The following is a 16,589-nucleotide window of genomic DNA, read 5'->3' as shown; positions in this document are numbered from 1 at the left end:
AGCGACAAACAGAAAGAAACAGAGAACATCAACACACGAACCTATATGGGAAAAAGAAAGTGATGGTACCTAACTTTTAAGACATAAAACTGTATGCTTGATGTTTCTGAGGTAGTCAGGTTAACCTCTCTTATTTGGGAATGTTTTATTTCAGGGCACCAGAAGAGAGGCATATACGAGTTACAATGTACTAATAATGGAAAAGGAGAGATAATCAAAGGAATCGATGGATACCCTTAAACTTGTCTTATTAAATCATTAATACTACTATGAGACTGTCATTACAAGTAGGAAAAATCAATTCTTTAACAGAGTCTATTCATCAATAGACCTCCAAAGATGGGTAGAGAACATTTAAACAACTCAAAAGTAGGATAAATGCATTCTACAGACCACGAAGTTGTTTGATATATATACAACAACTTATATCAAAAAAACACAATTTTCTTATATCAAAAAACACATTTTTACATATTATATTTGAGTTTTCTTTGGTTCTAGTATTTTTTTCTTAATATAGACAAAACCGTTTAGTATTTGTTATTAATTATGTAGTTTATAAAAAAAAAATCATAAATATATAGATTTTAAAGTAATTAACCAAAAATGAAAATTTTAAAATATTTAAAGGAAAGTGGCAGATTTTTAGAAAAATGGAATGAATATAGCAAAATTTGTAATAATCCCAAAAGTATATCTAAACCAGGGTATTTGTTGCAGTGAATATGGATATAATTAAATTTAAGATTTTCACAATTACTATGTTGATATATTTTTGCAATATAATATTTTATATTTAATTGATTCTTTACATAGGAATGTGGTGCACAAAAAAGAAGAAGAAGATGAATAGATGCAATGCAAAGGATGTAGTCCCTTATATAAAGGGTTCCGGGAGGATGACCATTTAGGCACTAATAGATAGAAAAAAACAGCCAAAAATTATCTTCACCAAAAAAATAATGTCATCCCAAAGATTTCTATTTGTTTTTCTTCTCCTAATTAGTATTCTTCTTTCTTCTCAGTCAACTGGTAAATAATAAGATCATATTCCTCTATTTCTTCTTCATATTGAAAAAAACGAATGCTAAAATAAAATGAGTTAATTGAGAGTTTTTTTTTACATAGTTTTTGCAGCAAAATGTCACTACAAAGGCCCTTGTACAACTAAAGAAGACTGCAGAAGCATATGCACAGGTCCGGGAGAAGACCCAACTTTTCTATTATGCTTATTTAACCCTCCAGTTGCTAACAAATGTTGTTGTAAATGGACAAGAGAAATATAGTCTTGTTTAAGAATGATATAATCAATATTTTTGTAGCAGCATCACCGATCATAAAATTTAAAAATTAATAAAAACAGTGTTTTGATCATCACCAATCATAATTTCATTAACTATGAGCCACAAATCTCGATAGTTAATGAAATTATATGTAAATGATGAGAGTTAATTCTCATGCAATCGATAGATGCATGGTGATGAAAATTATGACTTTATGTGATTGACGTTATAGTAGATGACTAATCATTTTGATCACGTAATCGAAGAACCATACTTCTAGAGGTAACAAATTTAATGATCAAAACAACGTTTTTATTAACTCTCGTTTTTAACAATTACGAAATTGTTATATGGTATGCGTAGACAACATTTAAACAACTCAAAACTAGGATACATGCATTCTACAGAACACGAAGTTTGGTATATATACCAGTGAACCGGCATAAAGGATGCACATTCGGAGATATATCTTTGATCACAGTCTCTGATAGCCTAAAATCGTCACCTTCACTGGCTGCTAGCATCTGAAGCAATAGCCTCACCGCGATAAACTCTCCATGGTCCTCGATAGAATACTGGCTTCATCAGAGGCACTGTTTTCCCCGGGTGCTCTTCCCAAAACTTCTCCTGTTTACAGAGTAAAGTAACATAAAGTTTATACTTAAAAAAAAAAGAGAGGATAATCTTATTCTAACATAAAAAAGTGTAAGAAACACATTGGCAAGAATTCAATACCTACAGAACAATGGGTTACTACTTTCATTTACTTCAACTTCTGACAGATTCATTAGATACCAATCAAGACGTAAAAGCTTATAACGTATTCCAAAAACTTATAATGTACAAGAGATCATCATCAACAAAAGTATTGATCCAATTTCATCACATTTTGAACCCTAGCATTGCCAATCATGAGAATCAGAGACGAACCTACAAATCTAATAACAATTCCGGGACTACTACGAATCTTACCTTGTAGAGCTGCTCTGTAACTGCAGCGCCGATGACGCCGGTGTAAAAGGCGGCGACATAGATAGTAATCAACGCCGTGAAGGTTTTTGGTCGACGGTAAGGTTCGATCATTTCCCAAACAGCAAATCTCTCGAACTTGTTGTACTTGTAATCAGCGTATTTCCTCCATAGTTGGCTCCACACTCCTCCTTGCATCTCTCAAACCTTCGCCAAATTTTGGATTTAGCTGTTTCAAAAGGCAAGACTTTAAACGCATTGAGTAATACCACAAACGGATGAAAACAAACACATGAAAGAAGACAACACAAACACAAATAATTAACACAAGAAAGCCCACCTTCTCGTTATTTCTATAGCATGCATCAAGTTTCAAGCTTTGGATTTAAAAGCATAGAGTATTCCAACCACAGAGAGGCACCATAGTGCTTAGCAAAACAAGGTTTAGAAGTAACAAGTAAACCAACCTTTTAATTCTGATTCCTTAGACTCTTTTGAATCAGCTGTTGAAATCCTGAAATCACAGAACAAGAAGAAATCAAAATAAGTAATAAAAAGAAGGCTCACTATTCAAACATCCAAGACTGATGCAATGAGTAATAAAATCCAAACTTTCATCATTCCAATAAACAAACACTCATCTCAGCCAAATACATTCAAGCTCTAATTTGAATATGGCCAAGGAGATTGTGGAAGTAGAAGATGATCAGTGTGAAGCAAATGAAACGATTGATTGGTGAGACAAAAGACCCAGAAAAAACAAATGCTTTGTACACAGAAGACAAACCTGGTCTTATCAATATCTCGATGAAACCAATGAATATGAAGAGAAATCACCAAAATCCAAAACCTCTCTCAATGCCAACGCCAAGAACTAAGAACCAGAGCAGCGAGTTGCGAGAAGTGAATATACAGATTCGGAGACTTACGGACAAGCAGAGGAGAATCGAACAAGGGAATCAGAAATAAATTAGAAACCAATCTAATTTTTCCCCAAAATTAAAAACCCTAGATTTTTCTAAAGTCGAGCATGAGTGCATGACTATTGTCCAATGATCTTTGTCGATTATGCCCGCAAATAAAATTGGTCTTTGGTTCGATTGGACCGTTTTTATTTTTGGCGTGCTCATAACCATTTGGACTGGAATATTCCACAAACCACTTCAGACTTGGCAAAGTACAAGTTAGCATGATTCTTATGAATTTTGTAACCACTATGTTATCATCACAGCACATGATTCTTGTACTTATTTGTGCTATCACCATCGTTCGTGAAATTGAGAAACTTAAGAGATTTACCAACCAAAACAATGCAACTCCAGAGTTATCTAATATCACACATGCATATACATCAATAAGATTTTGCTTTAAAGCAATAGAGACCAGTAGTAGTGAGAATACATTTGCAATCCACTATTAGCAGAAGAATAGTAACCGGCTTCAGGAAGTATTCTTTTACACCAAAAAATATGACAGATATACAGAACTTTAAGCTGAGTATTTGCTTGAGCAACCAAAGATTGTTACAGTAGTAAAAATCTAAAAGTCTGGCACTTCAACTTGACCCAGCTGGTTTGGCTAAGGTTAATCCTTCAGGTACTTTGGATGGACCGAGGCTGCAACGATCGGTATTGTGTAGTTGAATGGCATCTTTTATCTTCTGAAACTGAAGAACACACAAATATTCAAAGATGATGATGTTAAAATAGTAATCAGAGACATACCTAAATGCATTCAACAAGTTTTGACCTATCAAAAAGGTTTGCAAAGGGATTCTAATATATGATAAGATCCTATTGAAAAACATAACACCAAAGCAGTTCTCTAAGTTTGAGGCTAGTCATAGAAAAGACTGAAACCGAATAGCTTTCTTTACCTTAGCAAGAGAACATGAGAAGGACTCAAGCTGGCCATCAGCTCCTCGGTAAAAGTGGAAATAAGGAAGCACTCTCACGTTCAAACTCTTGCACATTGGTTTATTCTCATCAAAGTTTACTTTGAGAAACACTATATCGGGATGTTCCACCGCTGTCTTGCAAAGCTGAAAAGATTTTTAAAAAGACACAAGAGACATTTCAAATTATCACAGAATCACAAAAGATAAATCAAACTCGTATAGTTTCATCGAACAGATAAGTCACAGAGGTAAACATTGCAACTAACCTTTGGGAACAATGCTCTGCAAGAAGCACACCAAGTTCCATAAAACTCTACAATGACTAATCTTTCGCCCGCTCCGCTTAAAGCGCTCAAGAATTCTTCAGTAGAATGAATGTCAACCATGTTTGGAGCATTCCTCTCCCACCATTTTGGTGGCTCTGTCTCTGCTACATTTTCATCTACCTAAACCACAAACACACGTAAGAAACTTAAATAATGGCCTAAAGCATCATCATCTAACTGAATCAATCCATAGCATCACAGTACCCTAAAGAAAAAATTAAACTTTAGACTACTTTCTAATCATTTGAAATGTGATGAGATTCTATAGCATAATATTACAGTACCAGGAATGAAAGATTCAAAAACAGGTAAAGAACATAACTTTAGCAGAAAAATCACAATTCACATTTGAAGCTCTCTAGCTAAAGGACATACAAATCAAATTGAATAACAGCAAAGTCAGAAACTGGTTCGAGAGTCGATCAATTTTCAAAAGGGTATTCGAATTTACGGAGAGAATCAGCTCAAAGCCAAGACATTTGTACCTTGACACGAACCACATGGCTCTTGGGTCGTCTAAGGGGGATATGGCTTCCGAGACCAGAATATGGGTGGTAATGAGAAGACGAGCACGAGGGAGAAGATGAGAGTAGACGCAATCTCTTGTCGGAATTCAGATTCGAATTTGGAGGTAAGCAAGGTTGCAGAGGATTAAGAGCGGTGGCAAAGGATGTGAATGAGGAGGATACGCGAAGAGCCTGAACCGACGTCGTCGTTAATCGCACAACTCCAGCCATCTAAAATTCACTAAACAGGATTGTTCTTGGCTGTCTTCTCCGAGAGATCCTCCGAAAAGAAGATCAGAAACTGTCTGGTTCAGATTCCAGTGATATTTCTCTCCAAAATATACATAGACGCGAATTCAACAGAAACTAGCGTTTTAAACCGCCGTCATCCACTTGGCGTTTTGTAGCTACGTTAGCGTTGAAAAGTAAAAACGCGTTTTTGTTTCTCCGTTAGAATCGTGTTTTAACAAGGAACGCGGAACAGTAATGGTTTATGGGGAAGCTTTCTTTTACGCTCACACTCTCACACACACACATGAAAGTTATGACTTAAATGCCATTTATGTTTATTTGTTATTTGGGCCCCGACTTGAATTGATGTACAACACACAGAGAAATCTAAAGCAAAATCAAATCTATTTGGTTTTCATTTGATTCACATTCACAAAATTTGGTTTAACAAGTTTTCTAATTTGGATGAAAATGTATGTTACCACAGAAAACAATGAGTCAGCAACTACAAGATCATTTTGACAAAAGATTGAGTATCCCGATTGTGTTTCTAAGTATGAAAGTACAAAGCTTCCAATCTTGGCATCAAATGTCAAGACAAGTTTTAACGATTACATAATCCATACTATTACAATAAGTTTAGTACAACTTCTTGTTGAAATCATACAGAAACAGCATACAGATCAAAACGCTTAAAAGAGTCGAACAGGTCAGACGCTTTTTATGTTTTGACAACGAAGTCTAGACTGCCTGTTATTGACAGAAGAATGAACTTACCATACTTTGCTAAACGTGTGGCAAGAGAACGTGTGAAGGAAACTCATCAGATCCATTGTTTGGTGCAGCCTTTAGTCCTAGAATCGAACTGATCACGTTGTATATCTGAACATTCTCAAAAGAAGGTACTTTCCTTCCTTTTGAGAACATAGGACCGTGTCCGATGAATATAGTTCTCATCGAAAAGAAGGCATTGTCATACCCATGAGCTCCACCACATTCCTTAGCTTTACTTTTCTTCTGCTCCACCTTGAATCCCTCATCCACTAGTCCTATGATAGGCGGGATCCGGTCACTGTTTGCGTAATGCAGCCTGCTAGGTAAATCCTCTTTGAGATAAACCTTCAAATACTTCCCATTCTCTACTTTACCAGAGCTCAACCCTTCGTTTATCTTAGCAACTATATCCGCTGCATCGTGCCCTGAAGGAGGTTGAATCGCTAACAACGGTGTGTAGTAGTGAACCCAACTACTAGGAATTTTTATCCAAGGAGCTAAATCATCCAGAACAACCACCTTTTTATCACAAGTTCCAACCATTCCATGATCACCAACCATAATCATAGTCACATCCTCAAAAATCCCTCTTTTTTCTAACCCATCGATTAATCTTCCTATTAACCTATCAATGTTAACTACAGCTTCCGTGATCTGAGGATCATCAGGGCCAACTTGGTGACCTTGGTGATCAGGATCTTCAAAGTAAAGCGTCATGAAACTAGGAATCTCGCTACTAGGCAAATCGAAATAGCTCAAGATAGTATCAACCCTATCATCAAAAGGAACCGAGCCATTGTAATTTTGACAGAAACCTTTAGGACAATTCCAAGAGCCTTTGTGTACCTCAGAGCCAGGCCAGAAGTAAGTAGCAGCCTTAAGACCTTGGTTCACTACTGTCTCCCACAATGGCTCACCTAACCACCACTTTGGTTCGTGGCTAGCCATTGTGAAGGCGTCCCCTGTTACTGGATCAACGAAATAGTTGTTGATGATTCCATGATAAGCTGGGTATAGACCTGTGACGATAGAGTAATGGTTAGGGAAAGTTAATGTCGGATAAACTGGAATGAGACCCGTCTCGGCTTCGGTTCCGTTGGCGATTAATCTGTGGATGCTCGGCAAATGGGTCTTGAATTGGTACCCGAAACGAAACCCATCCGAGGAAATCAAAAGAACCACAGGCTTGTCGAGTTTTTTGAGTGGACGAGCAACGGATCTGTCGAAAGCAGGTGACTTTGAGACTTGGTTTAAGGAAAGGACGGGTTTTTGGGAAGAGAAGAAGAGGAATGCGAAAGCTGAAGCCGCGGATAGAGCTACGCAGGTGACGAGAAGGAGAGATGTGAAGATGAAGCAGCTTGAGATGCTCTTAGTGGAACAATCAGTAGTATCGGAGGAAGTTGTGTGATTGTTGAGAAGTGCGATTGATTGGCTTGGTGGGTCTTGGTCGTCTTCTGCTGATTTGTTTTTTTTCGCTGATAATGTGTCGCCTGACATCATTGCTTCTCTCTTCTCCTTAACCAATCGGTCTGATGCTTCTTCTTCTCAAATTATAGAAAGTTGTAAACTTTTTTGTTCAGATCTTTTGATTAAGTTAAAGTTACAGAGAAGAAACACAACGCAATGATACGTGAGTTTTAGCACTTGGAGTCGTTTGGTAGCGACTTCCACATTACGTTTTCGATGGATCTGAATCTGCCACGTAAGTCCACTCAACAGCTCGGTGAGCAAAAAAATTTAGGGCTTGTGTACGCCGTCGTTTGGTATGTCCACCACAATTTCCTATATTTCAAAGGAGTAGTGGCAATGGCGTACGGCGTCGCATACGGTATTTATAGCTTTGGGGAAGCTCCCTACAACGATTCTGCGACGCCCTGTCATATCAACTCTGCCACACCTTCTCTAACTCGCCGACTCCTGTCAACGTATTCGAGGTCAATACTCTCTTTATCAGGTTATCAGTGTGCGTATTTACACAAAAAATTTCCCAATTTGCGTGTTTGAATGCAACCCATGAATCCAAGATGCTTTACTACAAACTCGATTCAGATGAAATTTGGTATCTCCATGAATCTCTGTATTGCTCATAGGTGTATGTATTTGCGACAGTGTATGATGTAGTGGAAGTTGTCTATTTGCCAATGCCATATAGATAAAGGAATTTAAGATGTGAAACTAGGATTCTTGCTCAAAACGTGATAGTTTATCAAATAAGATCCCCCATTCCTCCTCCTGGTTCACCAAACGGGTATCCTTTTTTCCAATTAGGTCTTGTAATTGGTCTGATTAAGTTTGAGCCCTCCCAATATATGTATGAGTGTGTGGTGGTGTTATCTACTGGGAACGGACTGGAGACTCTGATGAGACATGCTTGACCTATGTTGTTGCAACTGGTCTTAATAAACAGTTTGTTTCTTGAAAATTGGTCTAGGATGCCAGCAGTCTGATTAAGATAATCTGACAATTTTTCTCAATGTGTCGAGATTTTGCCTCATGTGTTTTGATCTCAGAAATGTTAGTTGAAGTGTACCTCTCCTTCATTAGTTTGCAAAGTTAAATTGACTTGCTCCTCTTCTCTGCTCTAACCTCCTCAAGACAATGTATGAAAGGGTTAAGTACTTGGGAATTCGCTTAGGCATTGAAAGATTATATGTAGTTTGTTATGAAATTCAAGTTCTTGCGGAAAAGGTAATTTTATATATTATATGTTTTCTCCCTCAGATCTTTAAGTTTATTATTTTTGTGTTACTAAAAGTTGAGTTATGAGATTATGGTTCTTGGCGTAGTTGTAGTTGCAGCCTGATAGAGATAAGTTCCAATGGAAAAGCTCCTAAGTTAGATACATATATTTGTTTAAATATTTGAACATATTTTAATCAGAGTTTGTCTGTCGGCTTTGCGCTGTTAATCTATGTAGAAGTGTGATAGGAAGTATCGAAACAGCTCAGATTATAGTTAGTATCTCTGTCTCTCTCTCTGAAATTTCTTCAGTTTCTCAACTGTAATACTAATTATAACTTGCTGTTCTGTAGCAAATTGCAGGTGGAATGGCATTATTCTTAATCAAGAAAAACAACAACTTGATATCCGAGAGTCATGAAGAATTATCAAACTGCTTCAAACCAAAAGACATATGGAACGTATATCGTTCTTACATTTTCATCATTTGGTTTAAGCAGGTTGATAACTCTTTTTGTCTCTCGAAACCGTACCAGTTTCCTCACTAATATCATATCAGAAACTGATTGATTCCACGAAGAGCTCATCAGCTGCTGAAGCTGAAGTAATCGCTTAAGCATTTACTTGGCTAGAGCTCGATTATTTTTTTTCACTTATTTTTTTGTTCAGCATTTCCATCACTTCCGTTGGTATACATACTGAAAATTTTAACTATGACTTGCTTTTTGGAACATGTGCAGGTGGAATTTATATTGACGATTCTGACATAGGAAAATCTTGCAAAGGGTTATTTGGTTCACAAGAGCAAAGTGGTGGTATTTAGTAAGTATGATCCTTTCCTTATTCTAACTGGAACCGGTTTAGAGTATCATTTGTTAGTTCTGGGTCTTATGGTCGTTGTTTCTGTATCAAAGACACCCTGTTAGTGTTTACTATACTCACTTACTTTTTTAGTATGCTCACTTACTCTCACTCATTTCAGTTCTTTAGTGATAGCATGATAGACTGATTTGGTTCAGGTGAATGCATATTTTGGTTGGTTACTGTAATCTATTAGGTAATTCTAAACACGTATCTAATAAAAGGCCTGATTAAATCAGTTCCGGTCTAGTATTTAACTATTTATTCAGTGTTAAATTATTAACAATAGAATCATTCCTGGTAGCAACTTGTTTGTTGTGTAGCACGTTCTTGATGATTTCGAGGTTAATACCGTGACATGCACATGTCAGTCTTACATTTTTGGCCGAGCTACTTGAGCTTTTAAACTTAACCAAGAAAATCGAATTTTGATATATGACCTTCCTGATCCACTGACAACATTAAATCTTTTAATCAAGCTCCTCTACGCAATAGAGTCACATGGTTTTTAGGTTTTCTGAAAAGGAGTAATATATTTATTATTTATGTTAGTATTGTCTTCATCAAAAAAGTTCTGTTCTTATTCCTGTGCTAGTGTTTTGCGACTTTGGTTAATGATAATACAATTCTTCTATAACCTATTTCTGTGCAAGTATTGTGGTATTTGAGTCATGTTGCTTTTGCTGTTATCATCAAAAATTAACATATAGGCTAGCTCGTTTTCTCTTACTCTTATTCATTTGATGGTACATGTTGATTTAAAACAAAAGGTAGAATGCATCGGAAACTAGAAACCACAGCAGTTTCTGCTGAAACAAACTTGAAAGACACTCACAGACTAAAGTTAGTTTCATTCTACTTGCGCTAAGGGCAAGAGAAGGCTACGAGTAAACAAAGAAGAACCATTGTTCGGAGCTGGTTGGAGTCCAAGAATCTCTGCAACAGCATTGTAGACCTGAACATTCTCAAACGACGGCACTTTCGTTCCTCTCCTAAACCTTGGACCATATCCAATAAAGATAGATCTCATGGAGAAGAACATGTTGTCGTATCCATGAGTTCCAGAACATTCTTGAACGTATGTTCTGTTCTGTTTGACCATTAGACCTTCTCCTACCATTCCTATGATCGGTGGAATCCTGGAACTATCGGAATAATGAAGCCTTTCTGGTAAATTCTCCTTCAAGTAAACCTGCAAAAACTCTCCGTTGTTTACTTTCCCTGAGCTTAAAGCTTCGTTCATCTTGGCCACGAGCTCCGCGTTCTTCTTGCCTGGATTCTTTACATCTTTACCCCAGCGTGGATTCATTGCTAGCACCGGGCTATAATCCTGGATCCAATCCACAGGCACTTTGATCCAGTCCGCTAAATCGTCAATGTAAATCACTTTCTTGTCACAGTTAGTAGCCATTCCGTGATCACCAAGCAATATCACATGAACATCACTAAAAACCTTTCTCTTCTTCAATCCCTTGATGACCCTACCGATCATTCTATCGACCTTTGAAACGGCTTCAGTAACCCGAGGATCATCCGGGCCGTATTCATGGCCCTGTATGTCCGGTTCATCGAAATACAACGCCATGAAATCCGGGATCTCGCTCTCTGGTAGATCGAAATAGTTCAAGATCGTATCGACTCTTTCTTCAAGAGGAACCGAAACATTGTAAGGAGCTTTACAAAAACCTTTTGGGCAGTTCCAAGAGCCTTTGTGGACATCAGCACCTGGCCAAAAGTAAGTCGCAGCCTTGAGCCCTTGGTTCACGGCGGTCACCCACAACGGCTCACCTAACCACCATTTGGGGTTAAGGTTCCTGTTGAATAGTTCTCCGCTTACTGGATCAGTAAATTTGTTCATGATTACACCGTGGGAAGCAGGGTAGAGTCCGGTGGCGATTGAATAATGGTTCGGGAACGTCATGGAGGGGAAAACCGGAATCAAACCGGTCTTAGCTTCGGTTCCTCTTGATATGAGCAGGTCGATGTTTGGTGTCTCCGTCTTGAATTGATAACCGAACCGGAAACCATCGCAGGAGATTAACAGAACCACCGGTTTGTTGAGCTTCTTGGAAGGTTGGGGTCCCCTAGAGTCGAAACCATCGGCAGTAACGGCTACGACGAGAAGGATGAGAAAAGTAACGATCAGAGATAACTTGCGCAAGGAGTAACCGGAAAAACCCGAACGGCTAGGTTTACTCTTAGCCATTGAGAGAGAAAGTAGTGATAGTTAGTAGTTAGAGTTCAACAACGTACGTTCACGTTCTTTATAGAATCGCTCGTGTTACTAACTTACTAGTGAGAGTGTGTCGTCTTGACCGGTCTTGTCGGCAGGTGATTGTTTATTAGTATCTCAAATCATTAATTGTATTTTCAATACTATATAGTACTGTAGTATGATTTAAAACACTTTCTTATACGAATTAAAGGTTCAATTCTGAAATGTCGTTCAGATTTCTGATTTCACCCACGTTTTCACGAATCCCAATTCGTATCTTTAATACATATTGAGATATTCGAGTAAGATCGATTCCGGATATCTCTCATTATATAGTATTTGATGAGTGTATGGCTCAGTGGTCCTGATTAGATTCTTGAGTATCCCCTACTTAATATAAACTTACATTGTAGGCTGGCTCAACATGAACGTACAATTTTGTTCATGTATTTGGGCCCTAAAACATGACGCCAGTTTCTGTTAAACATAATTTGGATCTTGTGGAAAAGCTTCCCATGCCTAAAACCGATACTGCTATAATGTGTCTCACTGTGTTGACTCTTGAGACAACTTAGATTATGAGAAAACCCTCGTCCAAGTACTTGAACCAACCTTTGTTTGTCTAAAACCTCTCTTTTCAAATCAAAATTACCTCCAAAGTAGTAAAGAGATTTACTTTTAAAAAGAAATTGTGGAAAACCAACCTCTATTCCTATTGATGCTTGGGTTTGCTCAAGAGGTACAACCTCAGTTTCTTTCACATGGTTTACTAACCAAACAGCAGATATCAAAAGTTTCAGATAAATTATTTATATCAACTAGTGTTGTCTTTCCCAATCTTATCTCCCAAAATTTAATATGGCCCAAATACTATCAACCAGACTTCTTCCCTATTGAATCTTAACTTTAATGTACGTAGGAGATATATTATGATTTCCTAAAGTGGACTTTTTAGGGGGTTGAGAGTTACATCTGACTTACTACGTTACATGAAAATTAATAATCATATATTTGAGAATTGCATATGTGTATGATGTTAAAAACAGAGAGTAACACGTCATACATTACATGATAAATATTATAATAAGTGTCAAATGATTCGACTGTATTAATGTTATCGTGGCTCCAAGACGAAACCTGATTTATTTGAAAACATTAAGGGTCACATTTTCGTGATTTCAAGATAAATTAAGAACATCACAACATGGAGAGCACATAGATTAGTTATTCATTTATCACCTTACGTTTTATTCATTAGCTTAGGAATTTTTTGCTTAACCATTATTTTATTTCTCTTGTTGCTCCAAAAGGCAAGAGAATGCTCCGGGGGAACAAAGAAGAACCATTGTTCGGTGCTGGTCGTAGTCCAAGAATCTCAGCAACGATGTTATAGATCTGCACGTTCTCAAACGATGGCACTTTCTTTCCTCTGCTAAACCTAGAACCATGTCCGACAAATATACTCCTCATCGAGAAGAGCGCGTTGTCGTAACCATGGTCTCCGTAGCAAACTTGAGCATTTGTTCTATTCTGCCTTACTATAAGACCTTCTCCGACCATTCCAATGATCGGTGGAATACGATAACTCTCGGAATAATGAAGTCTTTCCGGTAGTTTCTCCTTCAAGTAAACCTTCAAAAATTCTCCATTCTTTACTTTACCTGAGCTCAAAGCTTCGTTCATCTTTGCCACGACTTCTGCGTTCTTCTCGCCTTGATTCTCGACATTTTTACCCCATTTCGGACTGATTGCAAGCACCGGGCTGTAAGATTGGATCCAAGCCGCAGGTATCTTGATCCAATCTGCTAAATCATCAATGTAAATCGCTTTCTCGTCACACTCACAGTTGGTCACCATTCCGTGGTCACCAAGCAATATCACATGAACCTCATCAAAGATCTCCCTCTTCTCCAGCCCCTTAATCACCCTACCAATCATTTTATCAACCCTTGAAACTGCAACGGTGACCCGAGGATCATCAGGACCATAGTTATGACCCGATTGGTCCGGCTCATCGAAATACAGCATCAGCAAATCAGGAATATCGTCCTCAGGGAGATCAAAATGGTTCAAGACCGAATCCACCCTTTCTTCCAAAGGAACTGAAAGGTTGAAATGAGGACAATATCCTTCAGGGCAAGTCCAAGAACCTTTGGGAACTTCAGAGCCTGGCCAGAAGTAAGTCACAGCCTTGCGACCTTGGTTTGCTGCGGTTACCCATAACGGCTCACCTAACCACCATTTCGGTTGTAAGCCTTTGTTGAACACCTCTCCCGTGACCGGATCGGTAAACTTGTTCATGATTATACCGTGGTGTGCAGGGTAGAGTCCGGTCGCGATAGAGTAGTGGTTTGGAAATGTCATGGTGGGAAAAACCGGTATTAAACCGTGTTTGGCTTCAGTTCCTCTGGAAATGAGAAGGTCGATGTTTGGCGTGTCGGTTTTGAATTGGTAACCGAACCGGAAACCATCGCAAGAAATCATCAAAACCACCGGTTTGTTGAGCTTCTTGAAGGGCCAGGGACGCCAAGTTTTGGACGACGGAGAGTCAAAACCATAGGTACCGGCTGCGGTGGTGGCTAAGATGACAAGATTAAGAAAGATGAGAGAAAGTTTGGGAGACAGAACATGTTTGGTTGTCGCCATGGGAAATAATGTTTGTAATGGGTTCTTGCATGCAGCTCATGTTATTTATAGAGTGGGAGAACTTTTTTCCCTTGACGTACAGTATTTTGACTTTCATTGAAATTAACTTGGAAGTTACATTATTCGAATATATAGTGGTTGGCACATTATAGCTATAGTAGCCTAGTAAATAGATGAAATCATAATTATTTCGAGTACTTTTGTCTTTAACTAGCTAACGTCGATATTTAAATCTCAATATATATTTAGGCTACGCGTCTCGATGGGATATTGTATATATGATGAGTTGGTGAACAATAGATCATCATGCAGTACAAACAGTACATTAATTACTACTATGATTTCTGTTGTTCTTCTACTGTAGATATTTTTATAGATTGATAACAACAGAAACATCCTCACACATTCGAAGTTTTGATTACTTCGTAAAAATTTATGACCATTGTTTACAGTATAGAAGCAGACTAATTAAGAATTAGGTATATAAAGAGTCACATCAACATTATTGTCATCTGCAATCTTGAATAATATAAATTCACGTGTTTTCACCACGAGTTATATCTTTTCGTGGTGGGCTCATCCAACCAACGACTGGATGGCCTGTGTTTGATGTGGTTCTATTCCTACATGTACTTCATAATTGTAACATTAATTAGTATACGTCCATGCTAGCTTTATACGGGTTAAGAGATTTTGGGCACCAGCCTAATTAATAGAAATAAGGAGGAATGTAGCCAACATATGCATCCAGATTTGAGTTTAAAGATAAGATTTTAGATCATTTGTGGATGAATTTATTATGTATAGGCTGTAATGATTTTTTTATTTTTTTATATAATTCCCAAAAATATATTTGAAAACATATGTCCGTATTACTAGTATTTCCGTATTAATTGATTAAGAGATACATGCACGTACGTACGTGGTTTGTCCAAGAAAGGAACTCAAGTCGTAGCAACAAAAAAAAAAGAGAAGAAGAAAAATTATATAAAAGCAAAACAAAAGTCACAACGTAGGATACAAAGATTTATGCATTCATTGATCAGCTTATATATTTGTTATTCATGAGTCTACTTATCTCATCATGAGCTAAGTCTGTTTTTCTTTCTTTTCTGCTTCATTCCACTTGGGAAAATATTTTTTGAAAAATTTTCCAAAACGTCAAGGAAATGCATGTGAATAATATTTGCAACTTTGAAAAAAAAAAAAAAAAAAAAAAAAAAAAAATATTTGCAACTTTGCAGCAGAAAGAGTTGCCTTTAATAATTACAATGCCAGAGGTAGAGACAAGAGTACGAGACACATTACTATTACTATGATCTGACTATCTGACTCAGATTACCAATAACAGCACCATTACAAATTTACAATCATCCGCATGACCCGGACGTGGGAGTACTGTGGAGAACCATTGATATATGATCTTACTGACTTGAATTATCTCACGTGCGTGTTTTCTTACATCGAGATATAAGTATAAAACCTTTCGTGGATGGCCTTGGTCAGGGGCGGATCTAGAAAATTTGTTTAATGGGGGCAAAAATATAGTAAAAAACTATCAAATACTAAATTATAAAAGACATAAAATTGTCATGTAAAAACTTTAAAACATCTTACAAAACCACTCAGACGCTCATTTAACAATTGAAACATTTTTACCACATTTTCATTTGTGACATATTCAAATAATTAAAAACAAAAAAACATGTTATTAATTAAAAATTTAGAAAATTTTGAATTTATAGACTTATATTTTAAAATTTATTAATTTAAAATTTTGAATTATGTAACAAACTTCCATAAAAGCTTAACCATAGAATAAACATATAAACAATTATCACTGCAAAAACTAATATAGTCATGTATAATATAAAATCCTATATAATGTTTTCCAGGAAACATATTTATAAGCTTAAACTGATTAAATAAAATTAACTGACTAAAAAATAATGCTTATATAATATAAACGATTGTAAAAAAGGCAAGAAAATAAACTCACAAATTGATAGTTGTTAATTTGTTGTCAAACAAAGAAACCAAAGGATTAAAGAAGAAGAAAATACTAAAAAATTAGGTCTAGATTAATAAGTTTTTAATTTATATATTAATATATATTTTTTTAGTACATGGATTAATGGGTTTTCCAAAAAAAATGATGAAAAGTAGTTTTTTTTGGTAGGGACAGATTTTTTTTTATAATAA

The 16,589-nt window shown here is 36.9% G+C and overlaps 5 protein-coding genes and 2 long non-coding RNA genes across 8 annotated transcripts; 2 read left to right on the top strand and 5 right to left on the bottom strand.

Moving 5' to 3' along the window:
- Positions 1 to 991: 991 nt before the first annotated feature.
- On the top strand, positions 992 to 1,374 carry LOC111829736. Its single transcript, XR_002833094.1, has 2 exons — positions 992 to 1,032; positions 1,129 to 1,374. It is a non-coding gene; the product is annotated as an uncharacterized LOC111829736 (long non-coding RNA).
- A 199-nt stretch (positions 1,375 to 1,573) lies between these two features.
- On the bottom strand, positions 1,574 to 3,353 carry LOC17878681 (uncharacterized protein At4g29660). Of its 2 annotated transcripts, none has more exons than XM_023778866.1 (4): positions 3,040 to 3,353; positions 2,720 to 2,766; positions 2,256 to 2,499; positions 1,574 to 1,910 (listed from the first exon to the last, which is right to left on the bottom strand). In XM_023778866.1, exons 3-4 carry the CDS (start codon positions 2,448 to 2,450, stop codon positions 1,791 to 1,793), a joined length of 315 nt encoding a protein of 104 aa, XP_023634634.1. In that variant the 5' UTR covers positions 2,451 to 2,499; positions 2,720 to 2,766; positions 3,040 to 3,353; the 3' UTR covers positions 1,574 to 1,790. The 2 variants fall into 2 exon arrangements, with proteins under 2 accessions (XP_023634634.1, XP_006282762.1); XM_006282700.2 differs by having other exon boundaries at positions 2,256 to 2,481; positions 3,040 to 3,350.
- A 223-nt stretch (positions 3,354 to 3,576) lies between these two features.
- On the bottom strand, positions 3,577 to 5,331 carry LOC17878177 (thioredoxin-like 2-2, chloroplastic). The gene is made up of 4 exons (XM_006284400.2): positions 4,961 to 5,331; positions 4,416 to 4,595; positions 4,129 to 4,293; positions 3,577 to 3,918 (listed from the first exon to the last, which is right to left on the bottom strand). The coding sequence occupies exons 1-4, from the start codon at positions 5,210 to 5,212 to the stop codon at positions 3,808 to 3,810; spliced, it is 708 nt and encodes a 235-aa protein (XP_006284462.1). The 5' UTR covers positions 5,213 to 5,331; the 3' UTR covers positions 3,577 to 3,807.
- Positions 5,332 to 5,734: 403 nt separating this feature from the next.
- Positions 5,735 to 7,635, bottom strand: LOC111829591 (venom phosphodiesterase 2). The gene has a single exon (XM_023779044.1). The coding sequence runs from the start codon at positions 7,484 to 7,486 to the stop codon at positions 5,999 to 6,001; it is 1,488 nt and encodes a 495-aa protein (XP_023634812.1). The 5' UTR covers positions 7,487 to 7,635; the 3' UTR covers positions 5,735 to 5,998.
- Positions 7,636 to 8,970: 1,335 nt separating this feature from the next.
- On the top strand, positions 8,971 to 9,714 carry LOC17879892. Its single transcript, XR_002832959.1, has 2 exons — positions 8,971 to 9,165; positions 9,406 to 9,714. It is a non-coding gene; the product is annotated as an uncharacterized LOC17879892 (long non-coding RNA).
- Positions 9,715 to 10,233: 519 nt separating this feature from the next.
- On the bottom strand, positions 10,234 to 11,847 carry LOC17877542 (venom phosphodiesterase 2). Its single transcript, XM_006283663.2, has one exon. The coding sequence runs from the start codon at positions 11,730 to 11,732 to the stop codon at positions 10,377 to 10,379; it is 1,356 nt and encodes a 451-aa protein (XP_006283725.1). The 5' UTR covers positions 11,733 to 11,847; the 3' UTR covers positions 10,234 to 10,376.
- A 1,000-nt stretch (positions 11,848 to 12,847) lies between these two features.
- LOC17879529 (venom phosphodiesterase 2) lies at positions 12,848 to 14,440 on the bottom strand. Its single transcript, XM_006283647.2, has one exon. The coding sequence runs from the start codon at positions 14,385 to 14,387 to the stop codon at positions 13,023 to 13,025; it is 1,365 nt and encodes a 454-aa protein (XP_006283709.1). The 5' UTR covers positions 14,388 to 14,440; the 3' UTR covers positions 12,848 to 13,022.
- Positions 14,441 to 16,589: the final 2,149 nt, after the last annotated feature.

This window comes from Capsella rubella, unplaced genomic scaffold (assembly GCF_000375325.1).
Source record: "Capsella rubella cultivar Monte Gargano unplaced genomic scaffold, Caprub1_0 scaffold_7, whole genome shotgun sequence".
NCBI classification, from domain to species: Eukaryota; Viridiplantae; Streptophyta; class Magnoliopsida; order Brassicales; family Brassicaceae; genus Capsella; species Capsella rubella.
The sequence above is the reverse complement of the archived record's forward strand: the minus strand, read 5'-3'. Positions and strand labels throughout refer to the sequence as shown.

What these genes read in the sequence shown, in the direction of transcription:
- LOC17878681 (XM_023778866.1), bottom strand. Translation starts at nt 2,450, where the DNA reads ATGCAAGGAGGAGTGTGGAGCCAACTATGGAGGAAATACGCTGATTAC. An exon ending in TTACAGAGCAGCTCTACAAG is followed by an intron (nt 1,911 to 2,255) that starts GTAAGATTCGTA and finishes CTCTGTAAACAG; the next exon opens with GAGAAGTTTTGGGAAGAGCA.
- LOC17878177 (XM_006284400.2), bottom strand. Translation starts at nt 5,212, where the DNA reads ATGGCTGGAGTTGTGCGATTAACGACGACGTCGGTTCAGGCTCTTCGC. An exon ending in GCAGAGCATTGTTCCCAAAG is followed by an intron (nt 4,294 to 4,415) that starts GTTAGTTGCAAT and finishes AAATCTTTTCAG; the next exon opens with CTTTGCAAGACAGCGGTGGA. An exon ending in TCTCATGTTCTCTTGCTAAG is followed by an intron (nt 3,919 to 4,128) that starts GTAAAGAAAGCT and finishes TGTGTTCTTCAG; the next exon opens with TTTCAGAAGATAAAAGATGC.
- LOC17879529 (XM_006283647.2), bottom strand. Translation starts at nt 14,387, where the DNA reads ATGGCGACAACCAAACATGTTCTGTCTCCCAAACTTTCTCTCATCTTT.
- LOC111829591 (XM_023779044.1), bottom strand. Translation starts at nt 7,486, where the DNA reads ATGATGTCAGGCGACACATTATCAGCGAAAAAAAACAAATCAGCAGAA.
- LOC17877542 (XM_006283663.2), bottom strand. Translation starts at nt 11,732, where the DNA reads ATGGCTAAGAGTAAACCTAGCCGTTCGGGTTTTTCCGGTTACTCCTTG.